General features: G+C 46.1%; 2 protein-coding genes across 8 annotated transcripts in view; both read left to right on the top strand.

Annotated features, from left to right (window-relative positions):
• The window catches only part of KCNJ2 (potassium inwardly rectifying channel subfamily J member 2), a 336,141-nt gene that overhangs the window by 18,675 nt on the left and 291,002 nt on the right, over positions 1-26,464 (top strand). The window lies entirely within an intron of this gene.
• On the top strand, positions 184-26,464 carry KCNJ16 (potassium inwardly rectifying channel subfamily J member 16). 6 transcript variants are annotated; one of them, XR_013961207.1, is made up of 4 exons: positions 300-413; positions 21,830-21,949; positions 22,469-24,923; positions 25,012-26,140. XR_013961207.1 is itself a non-coding variant. In XM_080680214.1 (3 exons), exon 3 carries the CDS (start codon positions 22,563-22,565, stop codon positions 23,820-23,822), a length of 1,260 nt encoding a protein of 419 aa, XP_080536340.1. In that variant the 5' UTR covers positions 237-413; positions 21,830-21,949; positions 22,469-22,562; the 3' UTR covers positions 23,823-26,138. The 6 variants fall into 6 exon arrangements, 3 of the variants coding, with proteins under 3 accessions (XP_080536339.1, XP_080536340.1, XP_080536338.1); XR_013961206.1 differs by lacking the exon at positions 21,830-21,949 and having other exon boundaries at positions 184-413; XM_080680214.1 differs by having other exon boundaries at positions 237-413; positions 22,469-26,138.

Below are 26,464 nucleotides of genomic sequence, written 5' to 3'. Positions count from 1 at the left end.
TTTTTGGCCATTTTGTGATTTGGGAGAGATTTTTATTGTTGGGGAGGACTGAAAGACAAAGATGTAGACAGGCAGTGGGGAGGCTTTCTCCTTGGTTCTTGTTTTTGTGAGCCACCATTGGCAAGGCTGTCCGCTCCGTGTCGGCATGGGAACCCCTTAAAGAAAGTGTTGATTCACGAGAGAGAGCGAAGCAGAACTCAGTGGCCTTTGTGTGTGGTGAATGCGCCCGGAAAGGCAAAGAAGAGCGAGATTCTCCTGTGGGCTTTCTCATCTCCATGGCGGTAGGTGCTGACAGCTTGTGAGAAAGCCTGAGGGAGAAGACACAGAAGAACCCTGAGGTGTCTCCATGCGATGCTCTTACAAGACGAAAAGGCCATGGGGTTTGGACCTAAATTTCATTACCTGTAACTAAGGTAAGACCACGTGGTGGGTTACAAAGCCTGAGCCCATTCTCACCTGCTCTCTGAAGCTCATTCTTTTTTGTAGAACGCCTGCCAAGAGGCACCAGCATGGTGCTTCCTTTGGCTCCGTAGGCAGGCTTTATTGCCGTACCGCCTGGGGCTGGGAATAGTCTTTCTGTCTCAGAGCATCTCTGGGGAGCGCTGGAGCAAACTGATTAAGAGCGTTTGTGCCATTTATAGATCCGTCAAGGGAAGTAACATTCAGAGACTAAAAACATGATGACTTAGCCAGCCGAGCTTTACTTATTGACGTGGGACAATGTGGAAAAGGGTGCGTCTTTAATTTCCTGTGGAAATGATCATTCATACAACCGTCTCTTTTTATGTCTCTGTCACTCTTCCACGGCTCCGAGGGGACAACAGAGTGGCACTGAGAATTTGAAACTGTGGGTAAAACATGCTGTCATTGGTCTGTAATTAATTGCGCCTTTACAACTAAAAATATAGACAGATATGCTGTAATGACTCATTAGAAAGAAAAAGAACCACCTGCTGACAGGTCACTTCAATAAACAGCTCCTCAAACACTGACGTCTGAGTAGGCACCGAAGCACCGGGCTTTCTGATTTCTGACGTTTTCCTTCTACTCATGGCTGCCCTTCCATTGCGACTCAGAATTATTGCCAGGGAGTGGGTAGCTCCTGGCACTTCCCACATCTTCAGGTTCCCAGGTCACTAGTGCAGCGATTCCCAACCTTTTCCATCCCGTGGTGCAGACAGACCAGTTAAACAAATTACTAAAATTCTGCGGTACACCAAAAAATATATGTCTTGCTGATCTGACAAAAAAAAAAAAAAATAGGTGTAATTTTGATTCATTCACACGGACGGCTATTGTTGTGTTGGCTGTTATCATTTTTTCCATTTGACAGTCTTAGGGGAAAGAGGTCCGTGCCCTGACTAAAGAGTCAGGTACCTCTGTGTTTTAAAAACTGTGCAGCACCTGTGGTGAAATGGCTGCACAAGTGCGGGCAGCGGAGGTTGAGATGCTGCAGACTGTCCACTCGCAAGCTCTGGGCTGCTTGGATGTGGCCTGGGGTTTAACCAAAATCATGTCTTATCTATAAAACTCTCCACGCTTTTCTATATAAAACGCATTCCCTGCTAAGAGCCGTGAAATCATTCTGAGGGTTCAGAAGGAGCTGGGGCATTACTGCCAGAGGCTCAGAAAGCCCCTAGTCCTGAAGGTAGAGCCCAAACTGGTGACTTACTCAGTGCAGTGTGACCTTTCCGAGTTCCCCTCCTCTCTGCCTCCTTTAGGAAGCCTTTAATAATCTCACCTCGCAGGTATTCTTTCATCTCATTCCACCGGGTAGCTAGAGCCTAGGAGAACAAACTAAGTGAAGACGATAACTATTAGCCGTTTCAGAGAGGAGGGAAACTGATATAATAGCTGAGCCCAGAATCAGATCTCAGCTGACTCAACTCCAGGAAACATACCTCTTGTTCTCAGGTTTGTGCAAATACAAAGCAGGTGCAGTTTTTTTTTGTTTGTTTTTTTTTTTTTAATATATTTTATTGATATTTCACAGAGAGGAAGGGAGAGGGATAGAGAGCTAGAAACATCGATGAGAGAGAAACATCGATCAGCTGCCTCCTGCACACCTCCCACCGAGGATGTGCCCGCAACCAAGGTACATGCCCTTGACCGGAATCGAACCCGGGACCTTACAGTCCGCAGGCCGACGCTCTATCCACTGAGCCAAACCGGTTTCAGCCAGGTGCAGTTTTGTACTGAGGAAGGTGGAATGCCATTGCGATGTCAGAGGCAGTGTACACCAGCCCCGACCTGCTCCTGATGAGGTTTTCTGACCAGTGGCATTCAGTTGGCAGCTTCCAGAACTCACATTCCACCCCCGCCCTCCCCACCCCCACCCCCTCCCCATGTCCCGCCTTGCCCCTCTGAGGAGGCCATTTACCGCAGGCCAGACATACTGCTGAGGTCTGAGAAGGTATGCTGGGATGGGCTGGCCTGAGGGTAATACAGTAAAGACAGTGAGGGCCAGGGACATTCTTTTGTGTATACACAGTTTAACAAAGACAAACCAGTCACTTCACCTGGGGAGCTTTAGAAATCCAAAGGTCTGCCTCTGTGGTTGTCACAGTGGCTGTTTCAGATCAGCTGAGGCAAAGCCCCTGGTTTGTCCACGGGATCAGCTTCCTGTGAAACTGGCAGTGATGGGCACCTGCTGTTACACAGAGTTAATCTGAGTAGGTTCTCAGCGTTACCCTTTCCCAGGGATGGGGATCAGAGGTAGAGTAACTGGGCTGGATTCATGTAAGTAAGCGGTAGGGATGAGGTCCAAACAGAAATCAGTCCGACTCCAAAAGTCCAATCTAAGCCATTGAAGTCAAGGCTCTCCCCTCTGTTCAGCTCCCAGCTCTGCTTCCCTTCCCTTGTCCCTGCCTCTCCCTGGGTGGCCGGATGGCTGCCTGGCTGGAGCCCCATCACTCTTCCCTACCCTGCCCTCCAGCCGCTTCCTGAGCTCTGTCCTCCCACAGGCAGAGCTGGGCCTGCCCCCGCCCATCCAATGCCCACTTCAGGTCAATCCTAAATTCTTGGCCTTTGACCTTAGGAATCTGGCCATTATATCACCTATTGAGCCACTTATGTCACATTTGACACTTAGGAAGGCATTTGACACTATCTCCAGGCGATGGGGGTGACTCTCTCAGCTCCCTGGGCCCGCTGGCTACAGAGTGAGAAGCTATGGGTGGTGTATTCCGCCAGGCCAGCTGCTAGACCAGCCTTGGCAATGACCTCCCATGGCTAAAACACTCACAGGACGCTGCCCTCCATCTGCAGTTTTAGGAAGGTACTACTTTCACTTAAAAAAAAAAAAAAAAAATTCTAGCCCATCTGGGTGGCTTAGTGGTTGGAGCATCGTCCCCTATACAAAAAAGGTTGTGGGGGTCTATCCCTAGGTTGCAGGTTCAGTCCCTGGTTGGGGTGCATGGGGGAGGTAGTTGATCAGTGTTTTTCTCTTGACCCTCCCCTTTCCGCTCTCTCAATGCACATGTCCTCAGGAGAGGATTACAAAATATTTTTTTTTTAATTCTAGACTCTAATGATAATACGTTCTTTACCCATGTGCAGTTTTGTTTTTGTTTTTTTAAATGAAGATGGAAATGTGTTCTGGTGGTTTATTTCCCATCCTCACCTCACCACCTTAGGTTGTTTTGTATTCTTTTTTATGAGAGTCAGGTGTGGCCACAAGAGGAGATGGCGTCAGGGCTCAGGAAAAATAAAGTTTATTATAGTCATGGGTCCTCAAGACAGGAGATGTGGCATGCTACAGAAGACCTCAGGGGAATGACACCCGGTGGTCAGGGGGTGGAGATGGGAGTGAGGGGAAGGTCTAGGTCATGGTCTCTGTCGTTTGCACAGAAAGGAAAGACAGGCCAGGGTGAATAGTTTATAATTGGCCAGTGTAAAAAATGTGGCAGGCTTTGGGCTATGGGGGTGGTCCCTAGTTGCTCGGTACCTGGCCCTGGATGATTAAGGCAGAAGAATTTTGCCTCCTTGGATATGCAGGCCAGAGTGAGGAGGTAAGGCTCTGAATAGCAAAAGCACGCTCCGGGCTGGGTCCTTCTGTTTCTAAGAATTGGCTCGCCCTCTTGGAATAACGCTGGGCAGTCTCTCCCCAGCCAGAGGGGGGCCCAGAATCACCATTATTATTGGAGGAGAAGGCAGGTTTCTGATCATAGTTGGAGAACACCCTTGAGGAGAGCTAAGCCAATTTTCTGTCTCCCTCAGTGAAAATGGCCTTTGCCTAGTTACATTGAAATCATAAACAACCTACAACACGTGTGGGGGAATGTTGATGCTCTAACTCCCATATCAGGAACCAAATCTCTCTCTCTCTCTCTCTCTCTCTCTCTCTCTCTCTCTCTCTCTCTCTCTCTCTCACACACACACACACACACACACACACACACACTTACACCTTCTCTTCCGCACTGAGCCCTTATGATTAAGACTGATCCCTCCGTAAGAGTCAGGTTTCTGGCTGCAGAAGGAATTCATGCCAAAATAAGTGTGGACTTTGGATCCAAGCAGTAGGAAGCTTTACCCTTGTGCTTTCCTCAGGATGCTCTGTGACATCATCCACACTCCATTGTTTTTCCCTTTGTGTTCAGACACTTCCGTGTAATTCCAAAGGGTGTCTAAAGGCAACAGCCGTTCCCTCCAGCCCACCCATTGGCTGCGTAGTCTCACCCTTGGAAACGTTCTTCGCCGTGAAACAGCATCACCCAATGAGCTCCCTCTGGATCCTCTTTCCTGGGTGACACTTCTTCAGATTCTTAATGGCTCCGTCAGGTGGGCTTTTGCTGGTTGAAGGTCCCTTGTGCTTGTGTATACTGATGTGCAGTTCAAGAGCTGAGCTTCTCTCTAGAGCAGGGGTGGGCAAACTTTTTGACTCGAGGGCCACAATGGGTTCTTAAACTGGACCGGAGGGCCAGAACAAAAGCATGGATGGAGTGTTTGTGTGAACTAATATAAATTCAAAGTAAAGGAGCGGAGGGGAGAGCAAGAGAACCCTCCGCTCTTTCAGCTCTGCGGGCCGGATAGAACAGCCGAACGGGCTGGATCCGGCCCGCGGGCCGTAGTTTGCCCACGGCTGCTCTAGAGTGTGTAGACCTATCTCAAGGAAGCTTGCAAACAACCACAGATCCCCAAATATCTCCTGCATCCCTGGTGTTTGGAGTCCCAGGAATAGCATATAACCTCAATTCTAGAATCTGGTTGGAGCCTTATTATATACAAAAGCTATGTACAATCCAAGAACATGACCTTAGTCTTCATGCACCATTTATAATCGAGTCATGGAGACGTGGGACACAATCCCAGTTCTTTCACTTTCCATCTCTCTGACATACAGGGAAGACTCCATTTCCCTAAGATTTAGTCTGCGGATGGACAATACACGAGAGATCAAATAACACCAACTTTTCAGGATTGTTGTTCAGATGAGGGGCGAGTGGCACAGCACCGAGGCTCTGAAAGAAGGGGTCCAGCCAGACTGAGGGGCGGCTGTCACTCGAAGTGAGAGCTGGGCGCACACAGGGAAACCTTGGTCAGCATCACAAATTGTCTGTGAGCTGGACCTGCAGGGCTGCACCACACTGAACTGCTTGGTGAACTGTTCGGTTCCCCAGCTGTCACTATTGAGATAGTTGAGATTTTGATTAGTGTGTTCTGTTGAACCGACAGGGAAATCTCCTTTGGTAAAGGGACCGGGGAAATATGCCCACAGATGGGCAAGGTCACAAATCCCAATGTGTCACTTCCATACAAAGAGCATTCTTTGAACGGAATGACAGGGAAGAAGGTCATGAACGGCCCTGCCGGGGAGAATGCGTGGAGACCAGCTTTGCCTGATGGCACAGGCATGTCGATCCTGTCTTCACACCCAGGTAGCCCTGGGACCAAGAACCAAATGGAAACTCTGGGTTGGTGGTGCTGGGGAGTGAGCAGTGGCATCTTACATTTTGGTTTTCAGGAGATTTTGGTGCCATTTAGCCAAATATGAATGACTAGTATGTCTCTTCTCTTAAATGTTTGTGGCTTTAGAAACTTGCATGGGCTATTCACATTTTGTTGAAAATCTGATTTGAGGATTGTCTTCTAATATTTTTTTTTCTAATGAGAACATCCCATCTGTTTCTACAAGAAAGTTACATGACATATGGGGATTCAAATGCCAATAATGTTTACATTTCTCAGTTACAAAGCCAATATTTCTTCCTTTGGTCCTAGAATGGAAAAAACTATCTTAGTTCATAGCATATTATTTCTATTAAGATTTTAAACTTCTGCAGTATTGCCAAGGCTCATCTGTTGAATAAATGTTATCTATCCTACATGGGTGCAAAGTGGCATTCTGATTAAGTTGAAACAAAAGTTAATTTTATTACCAGATAAAACATATCTTACCATCCCCTCCTCCAGTCAGCCTCAAATAAAAGGAGGTCATGCCTGCTACATTTATAATGGTTACAAGTAATTTTAATAAAATCAGCAGCTAAAAAATGTTTAATTTTCAAAACATATTAGAAATCTTTCTCCATATGCTGCATTTTTGGCTAGTGGTGAATTTTGATTTGAATGTGGGAAATCTATTTGTTCAAACCAAGCACCACTCAGATTTCCATAGGCAGATTATCTGCTGGATGAATTAGTCCAAGGGATTAAAAATAAAAACTCCCAAACTGCCTTTTGCTTTACCACCCAGAATGTTCCCCTTGATTACATCCTGTTTGTCTGACAGCTTGGAATCAGGGAACAGAAAATCATTTCAATAGCCAACCATGCACAGAAATGGGGCATTCTTTCCAAAGCAAATGATTTATTCTAAGCCAAATGCAAATCGATTTCTCACTGCTTTCCTTCTATGGCTCACCTATGGCACCATCTTCCTGCATTAGCCTAGAAAATCAAGAATTAACCACAAAAGCACAATGCTGGAAAAGCTCCTTTGCACTGTGGGGGAGGAACAAACTTCCCTCTACCCTCAAGATCTAATAATCAAATAGACATGAGACAGATCAGCTAAAGAAAATAACCAAATTTAATACATACATATGTACGGGAACCCGGAATACATGAGCGTGTCAGAGACCCCACATTCAGGAGAGGGTCAGAGGCGGAAAAAGAGCAGGGGCATATAAGACATCCTGAGCTACATAAGGTGCCTTGGGAGCATCACGGTGCAGGATGATAAGAACTTTGTCCTGCCCTATCCATAGGGGGAAGAGGTTATGTCTGAGCATCTCTTACTATGGACAAGGCCCCTAATTCAAGTTCTTCTGTGTCGTTAAGGAAGGGACAGATGTTTTCTCTCAAGCATGTGACTAAAGTTGCCTTTAGCTCAAAACAGTCTGCACAACTTGGGGTGACTTGTTCTGAACCCTACAGCACCTGCCAGGAAAGATCTCAAACCTAAGCACCTTCCTTTTGGATCCACAACATCATGCCACTTTGTTTTTGTTTTCTTTTAATTTGATAAATCGTTATTGTTCAGATTATTACAATTGTTCCTCTTTTTCCCCCCCATAGCTCCCCTCCACCCGGTTCCCACCCCACCCTCTGCCCTTACCTCCCCCCACCACTGTCCTCATCCATAGGTGTACTCTTTTTGTCCAGTCTCTTCCGCACCACCCACACCCCTTTCCCCTGAGAATTGTCAGTCCACTCCCTTTCTGTGCCCCTGATTCTGTTATATTCACCAGTTTATTTTGTCCATCAGATTTTTTATTCACTTGATTTTTAGTTTCACTTATTGATAGACATGTATTTGTTGTTCATAATTTTTATCTTTACCTTTTTCTTCTTCTTCCTCTTCTTAAAGAATACCTTTCAGCATTTCATATAATACTGGTTTGGTGTTGATGAACTCCTTTAGCTTTTTCTTATCTGTGAAGCTCTTTATCTGACCTTCAATTCTGAATGATTGCTTTGCTGGGTAGAGTAATCTTGCTTGTAGGTTCTTGATATTCATCACTTTGAATATTTCTTGCCACTCCTGTCTGGCCTGCATAGTTTCTATTGAGAAATCAGCTGACAATTGTATGGGGGCTCCCATGTAGGTAACTGTTTTTCTCTTGCTGCTTTTAATATTTTCTCTTTGTCTTTTGCTCTTGGCATTTTAATTATGATGTGTCTTGGTGTGGTCCTCTTTGGATTCCTTTTGTTTGGGGTTCTGTGCGCTTCCTGGACTTATAAGTCTGTTTCTTTCAACAGGTAGGGGAAGTTTTCGGTCATTATTTCTTCAAATAGGTTTTCAGTATCTTACTCTCTCTCTTCTTCTGGCACCCCCATAATTTGGATGTTGGTACACTTAAGGTTGTCCCAGAGGCTCCTTACACTATCTTCAAATTTTTGGATTCTTTTTGCTTTTTGCTTTTCCGGTTCAGTGTTTTTTGCTTCTTTGTATTTCAACTCTTTGACTTGATTCGTGCGGTCCTCTAGTCTGCTCGTGGGTCTCTGTATAATATTTTTTATTTCAGTCAGTGTATGTTTAATTTCTAGTTGGTCCTTTTTCATATCCTCGAGGGTCTTGCTAAATTTATCGGCCTTTTCTAGGAAATTCTTGAAAAACCTAATAACCGTGGTTTTGAACTCTATATCCAGTTGTTTGCTTTCCTCCATTTCTTTCATTTGTGATCTGTTTCTTTGTCTCTGCATTTTCGTTGCTTCCCTGAGTTGGTGGAGTAGCTTTGTGTGGTAGGTGTCCTCTAGGGCACAGTGGCTCGGCCTCCCCAGTTACCTGAGGTGGACACTCTTGGTGCACCCCTTTGTGGACTGTGTGCTCAGCCTTGTTGTAGTTAAGTCTTGATTGTTATTGGTATCACTGGGAGGAATTGACCTCCAGACCAATTGGCCGTGAGGATCAGCTGTGTCTACACTGGGAGAACTTCTTTGCTGGAGACACCCTTATGGGACAAGACTTGCAAAATTGCAAAAGCCTCTGTGCTCAGCTTGAATGGGGCAGAGTTTCAGGGCATAGCCAACAGCCTTGGCTTCCCATCAGCCCTGTCCTATGAGGCCCCTGGGTCTCAGTGTTCCTTGGTAATCACTGCAAGCACCTCTGAGAGAAAGCCACCCTCGAGTTTCGCCCACTGCCAAACAGTCCAGTTTCCCCCCGAATGAGTCTGGATTCCCAGAAACTTGCCCGGAACTGGAGTTCAGTGCAGTCAGGAGCTTCCATCTCCCTCCTGCTTTAGAAAGCCAGCTGCGCACTCAGCCACCCGTGCATTCAGCAGTCAGTCCTCTCTGCACGCACGCCCCTCCAGACCTCTGCCTTCCACAGCTGCCGAGTCTCAGTGTGCTTTCTCTTTTCCTGACAGTCCAGATTCCCCCCGAATGAATCTGGTTTCCCAGAGTCTAGCCCGGGACTGGAGTTCAGTGCCGTCAGGAGCTTCCGTCTCCCTCCCACTTTAGAAAGCCAGCTGCGCACTTAGCCGCCCATGCATTCAGCTGCCTGTGCATTCAGCCACCCGCCTGTCCTCTCCATGTGTGTGTCTCCGTACCTCAGCCTTTTGCAGCTCCTCTGAGTCTCAGTGTGCTTTCCTCTTTACTTCTAGTTGTAGTATTTCCACTCAGTCAGCTTTCCTGTGGTTCTGGATGGTGTCCGTTCTGTCTTTTAGTTGTAGTTTTGAAATTGTTGTGTGAGGCATCAGTTTAGGTGTTTACCTATGCCGCCATCTTGGTTTCTCTCTATATCATGCCACTTTGATGGTACTCTGCCATAGAGCTTGTGCTCTTGGCAGGCTGTTCTGATAGAATGTCCGGAGTATCCTTGGCAAGACTGACCTCCTCAAGGAAAGCAATAGTCCTCACATTGCCTCAGATGTTTAAATGTTGACCGACTTAAAGAATTCATAAAGGCTGGTTCCATGTTCCTTTACAGGCATTGGTATTTATATATATAAAAGCCTAAGCAACTGAACGACCAAACGACCAGTTAGCCAGTTGCTGTGATGTGCACTGACCACCAGGGGGCAGATGCTCAATTCAGGAGCTTCCCCCTGGTGGTCAGTGCACTCCCACAGCCAACCTCCCACAGCCGGCCAGCTCCCCCTCCCACTCCCGCCATCAGCCCAGTTGGGGAAGGGGGGCTGCCCACCCAACCTCTGTGGTCCCTTCCCCCGGCCAGCTGGCCCCCCATCGGCCCCGATCGCTGGCCAGGCCGAGGGACCCCACCCATGCATGAATTTGTGCACGGGGCCTCTACTACTTAGATAAATATAGTGTCTCACAGTGAAGGTTTTTCACATCTTACCACCAGGTTTAAGGAGAAAGTGCTATCTGCCCCTCCCTGAGCTCCCTGGTGCCCATCACAATGAAAAGTCCAACCTAAGAGATGCTGGGAGCAGTGCCACTTCTCTTCTTAGGTTTCACTCACTTGGTTCACCTCTGCTTGTATAGGCATTCATAGGTGAAGAGTCAAAACCTCTGACTCAGTAGGAGGACTCGTTCTTGTATCGCACTGTGCTGGAGACACAAGGACACGTGGTGGAGCAAGTATAGAAAATGAAACACAGGGACATTCAAGAGCCTATCGAATGCTCTGACTTCCGTCAGCGACCTACCTCTTCCATCATCTGTAGTCAATGGCAATGCTTTTGTTCCAAGTGCCCTTGCAAAGGTGCAGGCTAATAGAAAGCTAATCTTCTGTGATCGGCAACACTCTGCTTAAGGTTTTGTTTTAAGAGACTCTCTGTCTGCGTCTTCCTAGGGAGATCTTTTGTCCTTATTTTAAGGGCTTCTCAATTTGTCTGTGTCCACAAGGGAAAATGGGAATTGAAGTAACAATCAATAACAGTTGCTTTACTTTCCTCCATAATAAAGCCGACCTGCGTTTTCATTTTAACAGCTTAACACAGAACTCAATCATTTAAAGGTCAAAGAAGTTATCGACACTATCCAAGGGGTTCCTGATCTACAGGCAAATCACATATGTGAGTTCAGTGATTCCCATCAGATTGAATAGACTAATAAATAGACTCGCTGCAAATTGACAAAGAGGATACTTTGCAGGTAGTGCTCACAAGATGGGAAAACAGCAAGCTAGGACTTGGCTTTCTGTTGGAATACCGTAAATACCGAACTTGGAGAAGGTCAAAAGCCACGGCGCATAGGCCTTCCATAAATTACCATGGTTTTGGAATGGACAGTCAGATTCAACCAACGCAGCTCCCAAACCAAACGATATGGGAGCTGTCAAAGGTCAGTCATAGGTAACGCAGCATTTAGAAGGCAAAGCGGTGACTAGTGCAAAATGACTTCTGTTCTTAATAATATGTGTGTTTTCTGGGCCGCCCGCCCTGTCATGTCTCCCTGAGGATGATGTCACAGCAGCCAGGTGCTAGAAGGGAAGTTTCCAACAAGTCTGGGCAGGTGGCAATCAGTGATTCATGGTGAAAAAACTGGCGCGCTCTCTCTCTCTCCCTCTCTCCTCTCTCTCTCTCTCTCTCTCTCTCTCTCTCTCTCTCTCTCTCTCTCTCTCTCTCTCTCCTCCCTCCCCCACCCCCGCCTCACTTGGATCTGCATTTGAATGAACTGTACTCATAGCTATAAGCATTACAGTTACATATGTATTAAACACAAGTTACTATGAAAGGAGGTTTGGGGACACAACTTCATTAACCCTGCCATGCAGTCCTATGGTATGCCCTTCTCCAGTGGGCAATTGGAGGCTCAAAGAGGTGGAATAACTTTTGCAAACATGCAGTTAGACTTACCAGTAATCAAGCAAGCATCTGAACTGCCCTCATGTCTGTCAGATCCAGGCTCTCAATTCTTGAGGCTTTAAGGTAGATTTCCATCTTGAGGATGTATAAGAATCAACTGGGGTGGGGGGGACGCAATCAGAATGTTTGGGGTGAAATCCAAGGATCTGTAGGTATATCATGCCCCCTAGGATTTCAGAAATAGATTGTTAGAAGACTATGCTTTGAAAAACACTGACATACTAGAATGCGTGTAGGGGTATCCAAATGAGGTTTTGAAGTTCATGAATATGAATTATTAAGAACTGGCTAGGGCCAGCTATTTAAGCAAATCTACATCAAGAATATCTAATTGCTGTCCTCAAATTTATTCATGTCAAAGGACCATTTACTTGGGTCTTAAAAGTCTATCAACATAGACCTTAAAGTAGTAAAGTTACAAAATAGCACAATTTTTAACATTTTCTTTCCTAAGTTACTGAAAATATTAAGATAAAAGAAAGATTCCAAAAACAGATTTTCATCTACCAAGCCAAGAAGTGAAGGTATTAGGAGTTTAATATGTTTTGGAATGGTGAAGGGAGGAGAGGGATGCTGGGAGGGGGGCTGCGTTGGGTGCCTGTTTAATTTTAACTCGGCTTTGTGTGCCCCCAATTCGTTCCCAACTGCTTTCATGATTTCTCCAATTGGTCCCCCGTGGCCAAATCTGACCCAACTCCCTCTGACCCCTCCCCTTTCCTTGTTTTAAATGAGATCTGGTTTTACTTAGATGAATTAAATGTCACTATATTTGTTTCTGTGGATTGTTCCAGCAAAAATTACAGCATCGTTGTCTGACTTTGAACGTCTGTGAGACTGTCTGCCTCTCTGGGCTATTTATAGCTGCCTTTTCAGCATGCTAATAAATGCTTGTAGATTGCTGTTGGTTTGCTTTCCCCGTACGCAGCCTGAGAATCGGTCCACTTCGACAGTCCCAGCTGAAAATACCTATTTTCCTTTTTTTGCGGAAGTAATGCATGCTCATTGCAAAATTTCAGGAAATACAAATAAGCAAACAGAAGAAAAGGGCGGGGGGGGGGGGGGAGAGACAACATATCATACCAAGCCGAGAAGGCCACAGTGAGCATTTCGTTGTGTCATTCAGTCTTTTCTTCATCCCCATGCTAAAATATGTTAAAGCTTAAGAAGTGTATATTGTACCCATTTTGTTTTTTCCACTAAACAGTGGCTTCTTTCTTCCTATCATTCTTTCACTCTGTCACCTTTAATGGCTACATTAAGAGTAGAGAATAATGATATGATCGTACCATCACCTATGAAACAATCCCACATTTATTGATGGCTAGGCATGGCCAACATTCACTATGACAAATAGCCCTACAAATTAGCCATGACTCGCTGCCCATCCACGATCATGTCTTTCAGGTGAATTGCTTCCACAGCCATTGCTGGATCAGAGGATGTACCAAGTTCATAGACTATTGTCACATAGAACCAACTTACATCCAGAAATAGTTCAAGTAAAATCTATGTATGTTATATGTGAATGGATTTTTAATGTGACAGTATAATAACCTGCATTAGTGTAAGGAGAACCACATTTCTAATAATTTAATCACTGCTTTAACAAAGTTTACTGAACACTTTTTAGTACTAAGCACATTTTTTTTCAACTGCAGATTTTCAGGTAGTTCTGTGGCATAATTGAATAGCTACATGCAGTTTTCCTTTCTTTCTTTCTTTTTTTTTTTTTTTTTGTAACTGTGTGTGATCTGGCAGCTTGGGCAGAGGAAGGCATTGAGCGCTGGTGTCTGGAGACCTGTCAGCCTTGATGTGTGTGCAGTTCCAGCAATGACGATTCTCCTCTAGGATTAAAATCCCTTGGAGTGCTCAGTGTGTATTGCTTGAGGATTTATTCGTTCATTCCTTCAAAACAGAACTAAGGAGTGCCTACCTGCCACATATTTCTATAGCTGCCGGGGGCATAGTGGTGAATAAGACAATGGGACCTTCTCTCATGGAACTTACAATCTAGTCCAGGGGGCAGTCCAGCCAAAAAACAAGTAATTCAGTCAGTAATGGAAAGTGTGTTAAAATGAATAAAGCATGTTAATGAGACACACAACTGTGGTGTGAAGGGTTTTCGTTTAAGTCCTCATCATCAAGGCCTCTTTAAAAAGGTGATATCAAAGATAAGGTATCTGTGACGATAAGCAGCTTTGCAGGCAGAAAAGAAAGTGCAAAGGCCCTGGGGCAAGAGCATCATTGTGTGTTTGAGTGGAATTTAACAAACTTTCTTCTGTGAAGATTCCGATAGAAAATAGGTTTGGCTTTGTGGACCATGTGATCTCTGTTGCAACTACTCAAGACTGCAGTGGTGGCCTGATGGGAAGTAGCCATACGCAATATATAAACAGTGGTCTGCATATATTCCAATAAAACTTTATTTATAAAAACAGTGAATGAGATTTGTCCCTTAGGCTATAGTTTTCTGACCCCTATGTTGGTGAAAAAGACAGAGACAGTGATGCTAGAGAGTGAACAGTGAGAAGAATATAGGAGAGAATTTCCAGAGATAGGGAGAGGTCAGATGTATACACTCTGTATAAAATACAGATTATGCAGTTCACTCTCATTGCAATGGAAAGATACTGGAGGGTTTTAAGCAGAGGAGTACCATATTTGTGTTTTTATTTTATTTTATTGTTTTAGGAATAGATTCAAGTACAGCAGGGACAGAAAGAGATTTCTTAGGAAGCTGTTGTGGTCATTTGAAGACCTGGTCCACTGAGGACGTGGCGGTTTTGACAATGATGAATGTGATCAGAATGAAGATCTCCGTCGAAGTTGAACCAACAGGACTTGCTGCTAGTTTACATGATAGGAGTAAAGGAGAGTGATTAGGCCATACTCTCGCGTATTGGAGATATTCTTAAAATGTAAACGAAGCTGAATTTTCTCTGTTTCGAGCAACAAAAATAGCCCTGGTTTACACAAAGTGGGGAAAATATTATTGATAAGATACCAGGTAGCTTACAGCCTCAAAGGAAGTCTGAAGAGAAGGAATCTGATTTGAGCAGAAACAAGAGGCAAGGCAGAATCTTACCTCAGGACTGTCTCTCTGGGCGCTGTGACTGTGCCCTTCTCCAGGGAGACTCGGGTGCACCGCCCACCACTGGCCTCTGAGTCCCTGTAGTTGCCTGGAGTAATAGGACCCAGCACCCTGTGTCCCTTCTCAAGATTTTTTGATTGGCCACTCCAAGGTCACGTGACCCTGCGCCAGTGCAGGGTGAAGAAACACTGTCATGACAGGTGGCTTCCGCCACCTCCACTGGCATCACCCTAATACCAGCCACCATCATCTCTTCCCTGGCCAATGGAATACCTTCCCGGCTTATCTCTACCATGTCTGCTTTTAAATTTCTCCCACCAATTTTCCACTGGATAGTCGGAGATCTTTTAAAAATGCAAACTTTATCATATCACTACTAGGTCATGTATGTCCCACCTCTCTTTCCAGGCTCAGCTCCCCCTGACACTCTCCCTCTGCCTCAGTTTCAGTTCTTTGGAAAGCATGCCCTGTGCATCCGTGAATCACAGAGCCTCTGCGAATGCTCTTCCTCTGCCCGGGAAACTCCTTCTCTGTTTCTTCTTATTCAGGAAGCCCCACCCATCTTCCAGATTGTAGCTCAGGTATCCATCGTTCCCAGACAAGAGCAAAACAGGGGAGAAATGTTTATTCAAATTAAGACTTAAAGAAGACTGTATGGAATGAGTGCATTCACGGTGCTAGGCTTTATATTCTCTTAGATCATTCACTAGAGGCCTGATGCACGAAATTCACGCAAGGGACTCGGCCCTTGCAGTCCCGGCCAGCCCTCGCAGGCCCTCGCAGCCTCAGCTGGCTCTCGCAGCCCCTGCTGCCTCAGCCAGCCCTAGCAGCCCAGGCTTTGTCCGGAAGGTCGTCCGATTGGTCATTCTGCTGTTTGGTCTAATTAGCATATTAGCTCTTTATTATATAGGATTTGTTCCTTACAAAAACCACTTGAGATGTCAACTATTGTCCTGTGTTTTAAATAAATACAAAGAAGCATAAAGGTATTTCTAAGATGCTGGCATCATACAGCTAAGATGTGGTAGAACCATAGCTATCATCTGAGGCTTTGGTCTCCATATTCTTACCCTTTAACTGTGCAGCTGCAGGACCAGGTGGAGCTCGGCCAGCACCCCATGGTAGCAGAAGGGATATTTTCATTTCAGGTTAGGATAATCACTGGGGTGAACGTGGCAAGAAAGGCTTAAAAGGTTGTTCTGTAAACCAGTCAGGAGATGCTGAACTCTGTGATAAAATGCAGATGAGTTCCTGTAACGAGAGGTTCCTGTGAGGACCAGGCCTTCAGATGAACTCAGAACAAAAGATGCAGCAGCCAGGTCACACCTAGAAATAAAATAGCAAGCACCTTGAGCGCCTTGACAACCAGACAGATCGTGACGGGCCTCAAACAAACAATCAGGACAAAGAACAAGGCCTGAGCTGAGAGCATCACCCAAGGCTGGAGCCAGGAAAGAGGAGACTGGGCTGACTATGGGGTCCTGGCCAAGCCTTCCCTGACCGCCCTTGTTACACAGTACCCTTCATCCTGCTCCAGCCATTCTCCCCATCCCTTCACTTTGCTTCCCAAGATCCGTGACTATCTCACTGTATTGTCTTCATGTTTATTCATGCCCAACCTTTAAATGCAAATTCCATACAGGTGGGACTCTGTTCACTCATTCCTAAAAATGGGTGGGTCTGGCACACAAATAGGAGTTCAATTAAAAAAAAAAAGTAAAAACAAAACAAGAATAGGAACAATCAGTAATAAATTCTTCATTGGGCAGTTCTGGAGGCCTTTGGGTGAAGTACTTTCCTGACACCAGGGGAGATTGGTCTGTGGTCTCCTAAAGGGACATAAGACCTCATAATATTGAACTTCTGCACCAGCCCAGTCAGCGCCAGGTAAATTCTGAGCAGCGGGGGCTGGCATGCAACCAAGACAGGGATGGGCAGGCTTGTTTTCAAGATAAAAACTAGAAACCTTCAGAGTCATCTTAGTACAACATGTACATATCATTTAAGTCAAAGAATAAGCATAATAAAGTGGCGTACAAACGTCTTTATAAGCATTTATTTGAGCCAAGTGACAACTTATGGTGGGAGCCAGATCTCTAATACTCCAGAGTTTTGCAGCTTCTTTTATGCACCTGGAATTAAGCAGGGAATTCACACGGATGTAGGAGAAAGCAGGCGGGGATTGGATTACAGGATAATTAACAGTTAACAAGATTATGTGCTCTCTTGAGGATGAATATCCCTTCCAGAGCTAGTGCCCTGGCATTTCCAAGTTGTGTTAACCCAGATGCACAAGAACAGTGGACAGGGCGGGCTTAAGGCAAAGACAGACCTTTTACTAGGAAGTTTTGGGCCTGCGGCATGACTACCCACCATGACCTGTCCACTTACAGATTTATGATCAGATCACCCTGTGAGGTTACTTTCCATAGAACCCTTCTTTTCTGTCCACAGTAATTACCTTATAAATTTCTTTAACTTGTCAAATCCTGCCGAGTTTATCGGTCTTGGATTACTCAGAGTAAATAGCAATAAACTTCTTAAACTAAGTTGTACGTGTGTGAGTGTTGAGAACAAGGAAGGAGGGGACCTCTTATTTGCCAGCAGTTGTGAAAATAAATGGATAATGACCCGGTCCGTGGGGTTGTAGAAGGAGTGGAAAGACAGAGAAGGAGCCCAGGTGGCTTAGTGGTCGGACACAGAGATGCCGTCCCTGACCTTAAATAAAAACAGCTCTTGGGAATCACATAGCTTCTGCCTGGTTGTCAAGCAAGGGGAAGGCTCTCGAAGGGGTTCCCACAGACGCTCTGACATTTTTCAGAGGGGGAAACTGAGTCCTTGTGGGAGCAATAATTATTGAATCGCTGCTGTGAGCTTGGCACAGTGAAGATGGCCTGTCATTAATTATCCCCCTCAACCTCCCAGTAACTCAGTGACACAGGTGTTACCCCATACCACGGCTGAGGACACTGAGGGCCAGAGACAGTGACTTATGCAAGCTGATCAGGGTCCTGAGGGCTGACTTGGCGTTGGGTCTGCTTCCCAACTCATCGGTTCTGTGCAAAAGCAAAACAACAAAAATCATTTTATCTCAGACGATTTCTTAATTTGACTTTTAAACCAGGATAGTTTGAGTATTATAATTCAGGTTACTTGGGTACTATCTTGACATCCAGAAAATAAAGAAACCCCTCCAACCCCCAGATTTCTTCTCCTGTATGAAGTGCAGCAGCTTTGTGGATGAGGCAGGGTTACGGTGGGAGGTAGATTTTACTTCAGGCAGAGCTGGGCTACAGAAGGTCTCCAGATGACGTGACCCGCTACTTGGGGCTTCTGCCTCTCCTTCCCAGCACCAGCTTTCAGTTCACTTGTTTTCTCATAACACATATGACTCCTTTCCTGTCAGCAACTGGCAAGAAACGTTCTGAAATGGATTGAGAAGGAGAAATGACCGGGTTAGAGCAGGGAAAAGGTCAAATCCATGGCCACTGAGAAGTTGACGGGGTTGGAGGGGAGGGTTGGGAAGAAGAGAACACAGCTGCTGTCCCCTGGAGAGCAGGTCCTGGGGGAAGCAGGTGCTCAGTGGCTGAATGATGGGCTCCACCTCAGTGTCTGGGTGTCTTCAGAGGATTCCAGGCAAGATAAGGCTCAGGCACAATTCCAGGGCAACAACTTGTAGGATGAGTTTTGAGCAAAATAACCTAACTTGTTTGGGTTCTGTTCTAACTCATTAGCACCCTTCTTACTCTCCTCCCCAGCAACCAAAGCCCACCCCCATGTGCCATCTGGCCATGCCTTCTCTCACCGGCCCTCCTGTCCCCCTCCCCAGGCACCCAAGCCCGTCCTCAAAGACCGTGGCCCGTGCTGGGAATGTAGGCCACCCTTTCTGCTCTCTGCCTCGTCGCTCTCCAGTTTCCACTGACACTTATCGTGCCTAATAGTTGCCAGGAAAGTAACCTGGTTTCCAATGATGACTTCACCTAAGCCATTTACATTCTAAAAAGGCTACTGGTAGATCTGAAAGGCCATGGGCATTATTATAATGAATTTTACCAGAGATACTCTTGACCATTTTTTGTAGTTACTCTTACTCTATTTATCTTACGTAGATCTGAAGACAAAATCAAATTTTATTATCCAAGTGGCACAGGGTTATAAAGCCTGGAGCATTGTGCTGTACCCTCAGCATAGCTTGGAGAACTAATTACAAGAGGCGTCTGCTTGGTTGAATTTGAGAAGCTATGGCAGAATAGCAGAGGCTTGCTGCACACCGGCGAGTCCCATGAGGAGAATCGTATGGACAATCAGACAGACAGACAGGACATTATTCATGTGGTTGGAAACATCCCCTGTCATGCATGCAGCTCATTGGAAACATGCTAAATCTGTAGAGGTTTCTCCTCGAATTCAGACAGAGACCTAGGAGACGGAGGACGAAGGTCAGATCTCACTGGTCAGAGTAGATTAAGTGGATCGAGGAACATTTCTTCTGTTGTCAATGTCTGAGCTTAATACAAGGAACTTCTGAGAAAAGTCGCTGTCAGGATTGGGGTGGCTGTCCCTTCTAAGTTGCTCTGCCCCAGGTGTCTGTGGGGTGAAGCGAATGGGTCACCTTTCAGCTGCCCTAGGTGTCTTCACAAATGGTAATGAGCTTCTGTGGCCATCTCAGGATGCACCCCCATCTGTTACTCTGGCTGCACATTGGAAAGAACTCCCATGTCAGGGCCAAGAAATCGCTGTCCTTTTTCTCCCTTTGTCATTATGATCTGGAGAGACAGTGGGAACCGGTGCAGAAGGGGCTCTGACCTGACCCAGCATGTGCTTGTGAACTTGACACCCCACAGTTGTGCCGTGGCAGTGATCACATTTCCAATCTCACTTGAAAAAGAGAACTTTGCAGCCAGTGAAATGGCCACCCCCTGTTTCTGGAGGGCAAGGAGCTTAACGTGCAAAAGGAAATAGAGAAGAACGCTGCCAATGCTTTTTCATGGTGGAGTCAGTGGTGAGATGATTATGAAAGCATCGAGGAACATGTGGAGCCTGGTTTTAATCCTCAGAAACACAAGTGTTAACTAGAGGCCGCCGGGTCCATCAGCAAGCCTAATCCTCTATTATTTGATGGTGAACAACTGGGAAAGTGCTCTCATCAACATGATCTAGGAAACTGGATTAATCAGTGTTTATCTTGTCTAGCCATTTGGCAAAGGGGCCTCCATAAACATCTTTGCTCATTGGGTAGCCTGAGAATTTAGACTAAAGAAAATAGTTATAATCTATGGGTTAGCTTAAAAAAATCGCCTGCTAGAAAATGCATCCTTTGAATGGGTAGAGAATCTAAGAATAGATTAGTAAAGTGTATGCCCTAACCAGAATCTCAAAGCTTTTTTCTGGAAAATTAAAATTAACGACCCCAGTCGTGAACCACAGCGAAGGACATGGTGGGTGTGGGGCCGAATTCTCAGAGCTGTAACTTGTATCCTTGCAATTGTTACATGATTCAGAAATACACTTTCCACATACTCAGAGTTGTTCACTTGTTGCTTGTCTTAATTGAAAATTCATTTGCCAATGAGCATACTGATGGAGGTGTTTTAAAAACGGCTTATTTATGGAAGTTGTTGGCACCACTGGAATTGAAAACGATGCCAACCAAATGCCATTTCAAATAAAAATCATTTTTCTTTTGGCAGCAGAAAAGTTCCGATTCGCACAGTAGCTCTTGATTTATGAGCTGTGCTCTGTGATTCTCAGACTCCCACGATCCGTGCAGGTCCCTTTAAGGAACTGGGTTGGACGCGTTCAATAGGAAAACAACCCTATCTCCAAATCTGCTTCTGAATGTGCCCATTCTCCCACCTCGGATGACCAGGTGAGAGAGTGGAGACTGAGAACCCCTGGGCAGCCGCCTTTTAATGAGAAATCAGGCTGGAACCTACAAGGAACAATATATGTTGTGGACAAAATTTGCAGAAATATCTTCCATTCACCATTCCAGTAAGCGTTTTCTCAGCCCTGGGGCACATCCTGAAATTATGCAGTGACCTCCCCAAAACACAATTGAGGGCTTCTCACAACAGGCGGGTCGGTGAAGTGATCGGCGGCAGGTGGATGGACAGACAGAGAGACACTCGCCCATGCCTTGCGGGATTTTTTGGCCGAGTGTCCATCCCCACAGTGGTCCATGGAACAAAGTGTTTATTGTAAAGTGGGCCTGATCCCTGGAGAGGAGGAAAAATGATTCCTTGTGACTGGAGGGAAATTAACTCTTTCCTCCCTTTGGCAGCTGGGAGGACTGGACAAATCCTTAGTGATCCGTTCCTTGGTTGAGTTCAGGGAGGGGGGCGGTGTCTCCATGTCAGGAATAGTAATGACTCCGGCTGCATCTTTCAGTGCAGCGTGGCAGGTCCTGGCAAGTGCCCCTCCTTCTGACGCCCCCTTCCCCGGCCCAGCACAGGTAGACTGAGTGGAAAACACTCCAATAAATTGGGCTTCAGGGACGACTTCATTTCACCTGCAAGTAACTAAAGGCCATTCAACATTGGATTTCTAAAACTTGCTCTCAGGCCGGAGCTGGGGAAACCTTTGGCCTAGACCGTGAATGCTAACAGCGATAGGAACTGTATGTTCTGTCTGGATGTGTTTTTTTTTTAAAAGACTGGATTTGGAGGGATGGAGATGGTTTTGCCTGGGGATGACTGTGAGAGCCTCGGGGATACACCGAGGAGGGAGGGAGGGAGGGAGGGAGGGAGGGAGGGAGGGAGGGAGGGAGGGAGGGAGGGAGGGAGGGAGGGGTCTGTGTGAAGTGTGCTCCCTTTAAGAGGGAAATAAGATTAGCAACTTTGGCAAATTTTCGGGCTTCTATTCAGAGAGGAAGAGAAGAGCTTCCAGTGCCAAAAAAGAAGAGAAAAAAAAAGGATGGGTGTCAGGAGACAAAGGCACAGCAATTTTATACCTTCCTGGAAGCCGAACTGGGAGGGTTGTGACTCCTCTGGGGTTAAGGAAGATTTTTTTCCCTCTCAAGAGTAAAGGTAGAAGTGGGGTGAGGAGTTGAATCTGAACTGCTGTTGCAGTCAGCTCTGTGCTGTCCGGAGGACACCAGGAAGAGGAACGCCTGGCGGAGAGGAAGCAGTAGGAGCTGAAGGTGAGAAACCATAGCATAGCCCCGCATGTCAGTTACATGGTCACACTGAGGCGGGAACTCTGCCTCCTTCCTCTAAGGAAACCCACCTGATTGAACAGCTAGAAAGCTCAGAAGGCTGCTAGATAAATGTCTGAGCCACAGTCTGCCTTTTAGCGTTATCGATTGTTTTGTTTTCTAAGTAACTTCATGCCAGAGGAGGCTATAAAAATGAGAATGTTTTTTGACGTTGGTTCAGAAAAAGTACTGAGGCTTCCTTTGGGATAATCATAGTGTTCACTCAAGCCTTATGCATTTATAAAAAGGTTATTGTCTCTAATTCCTATCTTATTCCTACAATGGCTGAGTTGAATCCTAAACTCAAATGAGTAATCCATACTGAATCCATACTGAGCATCTCTGGCGTTCAAACCAAGCCTTAGCTCTCTGGGACGGCATAGCATTGCTTCATGTTTGACAATTTCCTGTAAAGATGGAAGTTAAAGCTCAAGTGAGTATCTTTTTTTTTTTTTTTTTTTGCAGGTTTTAACTGGAAACCCAAACCAAAAGAAAGCAACTGACCTTGAACTATTTCTGCTACAAAACTCACTTGGATGCCCGCAGGCTGTAGGCAAGAATGAGCTACTACGGCAGCAGCTACCCGATCGTGAATGTGGACCCCAAGTACCCGGGTTACCCCCCGGAGCACATCATCGCGGAGAAGAGGCGGGCCCGCCGGCGGCTGCTGCACAAAGACGGCAGCTGCAACGTGTACTTCAAGCACATCTTCGGGGAGTGGGGCAGCTACGTGGTGGACATTTTCACCACCCTGGTCGACACCAAGTGGCGCCACATGTTCGTCATCTTCTCCTTGTCTTACATCCTCTCCTGGCTGATATTTGGCTCCATCTTTTGGCTGATCGCCTTTCACCACGGAGACCTGTTGAACAACCCAGACATCACGCCCTGCGTTGACAACGTCCATTCTTTCACGGGTGCCTTCTTATTCTCCCTGGAGACCCAGACCACCATCGGCTACGGCTACCGCTGTGTCACCGAGGAGTGCTCTGTGGCCGTGCTCACGGTCATCCTCCAGTCCATCCTGAGCTGCATCATCAATACCTTCATCATCGGAGCTGCCTTGGCCAAGATGGCAACGGCTCGGAAGAGAGCCCAAACCATCCGCTTCAGCTACTTCGCCCTCATCGGCATGAGAGATGGGAAACTCTGCCTCATGTGGCGGATCGGGGACTTCCGGCCCAACCACGTGGTGGAAGGCACCGTGCGGGCCCAGCTTCTCCGCTACACAGAAGACAGCGAGGGCCGCATGACAATGGCCTTCAAAGACCTCAAGTTGGTCAATGACCAGATTATCCTTGTCACGCCCGTCACCATTGTTCATGAAATCGACCACGAGAGCCCTCTGTACTCCCTGGACCGGAAGGCAGTGGCCAAGGACAACTTTGAGATTTTGGTGACATTCATCTACACGGGCGATTCCACGGGGACCTCCCACCAATCCCGCAGTTCCTACGTCCCCCGGGAGATTCTCTGGGGTCACAGGTTCAACGATGTCTTGGAGGTGAAGAGAAAGTACTACAAAGTGAACTGCTTACAGTTCGAGGGGAGCGTGGAGGTCTACGCCCCCTTTTGCAGTGCCAAACAACTGGACTGGAAGGACCAGCAGCTGCACAACATGGAGAAGGCCCCCCCAGGCCGAGGGTCCGGCCTGTCCGACACCAAGGTCAGGAGAAGGTCATTTAGTGCCGTTGCCATCGTCAGCAGCTGCGAAAGCCCCGAGGAGACCCCCAGCTGTGCCCTGGATGAGTGTAAGGAAGCACCTTACCAGAAAGCTCTCCTGACTTTAAATAGGATCTCCGTGGAATCCCAAATGTAGTCCCAAATCGTAATTCCGCTCCATCATTTTGCTCTCTAGCCAATCACCTTAAGGCAAGTAGTTAGTTATAAACAGGGCTTTACAAGAATGTTATGGCTGTGTTTGATGCTGATTATAAGAGCAGGTTAAACTTGATGCAAGATAATAAAAAATTATGTAGTATCCAATCAATTTTTTAAAATATATTTTATTGATTTTTTACAGAGAGAAGAAGGGAGAGGCATAGAGAGTTAGAAACATCTATGAGAGAGAAACATCGATCAGCTGCCTCCTGCACGCCCCCTACTGGGGAGGTGCCTGCAACCAAGGTACATGCCCTTGACTGGAATCGAACCTGGGACCCCTAAGTCCGCAGGCTGATGCTCTATCCACTGAGCCAAAGAGGTCAGGGCTCCAATTAATTTTTTTTTTTTTTTTTTTGCTAGCAAATTTTGTATTAGGGATGCTACGAAACGTCTAATTGATTAATATAAGTTTCATCTCCTTTGATGATTCCATATACTTGCATCTTCAATTGGAAGTGTAATGTTCCATATTGGGGGAGAAAGGTGAAAGGTAGGATAGTGGAATAAAAAATAGAACAGGCAACCAGCATCAATAATAATAATATTTCATGTATCGTGATTCAAGGTATAATGAGAGGCTTCCTATGAAAACATGTATCATCTAACCACGACCCACGCAAGGCACGCATCCAGTAGATTGTCATTTGCGATATTTAACGGTGGCATCAGCTTTCCGGATGGAGTCCCTCTGTTTGCCCCCAGTGTGTCTTGGCATCCGCAGGAGGAGGTAGCGGCTGTGAGGAATAGGCAGTGCCAGCAATTCAGACCTTTCTCCACAGCCACTTGCCCAGGTAATGTTCAGTGAGTGCTGGGGGCTATTTTTCCTCCAACCCATGAGGCAGAAGAGAAGTCACTGTCATTATTCAGAGCAGTATTTCTCCCTCCAATGCCCCGCTTGTCTCCAACCACGAAGGGCAGCGATAAGGAAGGCTGACCTTTGAAGGCTTTCTGACAAGGGGGCTTCCTCCCACCTTTCCCACCTTCTCCAAGGACGAGGAGGGCACAGGCTCACAGAGAGAGGGCGAGGGCCTGGGCGGCGAGGAGTATGCTCAGGCTCTGGGAGAAACCTGTTCAGCAGCGCCCTGGAGGACTGCAGCTTTCCTGGGCAGAGGGGCGGCGGGGAGGTACGGGGAGAGGGGGGGAGGTATTTATTTGTGCCCGGAAGCAGTTATGTATGCTGCATGTCTTGGTCACTTTACAAAACTTGAACTACGGATTTGGAGAAAATTTTCCATTGAATTTAGAACAATCATTTAAGTGGAAGATTTTTGTGAAATGTAATTAAAGTGATTTAATGCACATTTTAAAATGGAGAAGCTGAGGGCTGTCCCATTGCTTGCATTTGAGGACATGAGCTATGTCTGGATACTCTTATTTCCATGATTACTTTAAACACAAATTCAATCACCTACGATGAAGAGTCACTTGGCTCCATAAACAGAAGAGTTATTAGCTACATTCAGAATTATCTGATGTTTTCTTAACATGATTTCCAAGTTGGCAATCAGTATATGCCACAGTGTTTTGTTTGTTTATTTTATTTGAATATATATACACGCACATGGTTTTTACTTTTTCTGGGGAATCTCCTTCTCTCGTCTCTCTTTTTCTATTTAAGTTAAAGCACACAAGTAAATGGATCTGAATCCCATACTCCAAGATGACCAATCCAAGTAAAATACATAGGTATATAAAATGGTGTTCTTTTTTTTTTCTTTTTGCCTTTTTCCTTTCTCCTCCCTCTCCCTCCCTTCCTTTTTTCCTTTCCCTCTTTCTTTTGCCTGTGAGCAACCAATTGATCTTTTTAAGGGAACATGTGCAAATCTTTTATTCCTGTTTTATGGATAAAAGATGTGTTCGTGTCACAAGTTGCAAGCTTAGCATTGGAGATATAAATGATGCACGTTTTCTGTCTGGCCCCAGGAATGCAGACGCGTTTTCCCTTGTGCGTGCGTCTAGATTCGGGTTTCTGCAGCCGTGATGAAGTCAGTGAAATGAGAGGACCGCCGCCTACTAGTTCCCTTTCCCTTTCCTTAGCTTCCTGAACCCCATCTCCCCGTGACCTCGCTTTGTGAGGAGCAGAATGGAGACATCAGCGTTCAATAAGTGCACTCACTTGTCAAATTCTCTTACCCAGAACAGAATGTAAGCTAGGCATTCCCCTGTCATATTTATCTCTGATTTTCTGTTTAGATTTATCACATGCTTTGACACCCCAGTGAGTTACTCAACAATAAAGATCTCAAAACGCAGAAAGTGTGCGCCCCTGCCTGTGTTCCGGGTGGCGTAGACTCTGCCGCTGTGTCAGCCTTGGTGCAGCACCCACCGTGGCACGGTTGTCGCTTGGATGAGAAAGCCTGCAGTTATCAACCATCTCTCCGGGGCTGGACCAGCTGGTGCAATAGCTACACCCGCATTACAATTAGGCGCGTCTGTCAGCATTGCGAGAAGGCTCCCTGCAGAATGGCATTTCTCTGCATTGGCATGATCTATCCTAGCACTATTGAATTGTTAACTGTTGGTTGTGTTTCATCGCCTGAGCAAATTCCCCAAATACAGTGATGCTCACAGAAGCTT

Source organism: Plecotus auritus (assembly GCF_963455305.1).
Source record: "Plecotus auritus genome assembly, chromosome: 7".
Taxonomy (NCBI): domain Eukaryota; kingdom Metazoa; phylum Chordata; class Mammalia; order Chiroptera; family Vespertilionidae; genus Plecotus; species Plecotus auritus.
Note: the sequence above shows the minus strand (reverse complement) of the source record. Positions and strands in the feature narration are given on the sequence as shown.

Coding starts and splice junctions, on each gene's coding strand:
- KCNJ16 (XM_080680213.1), top strand. CDS start 22,563: ATGAGCTACTACGGCAGCAGCTACCCGATCGTGAATGTGGACCCCAAG.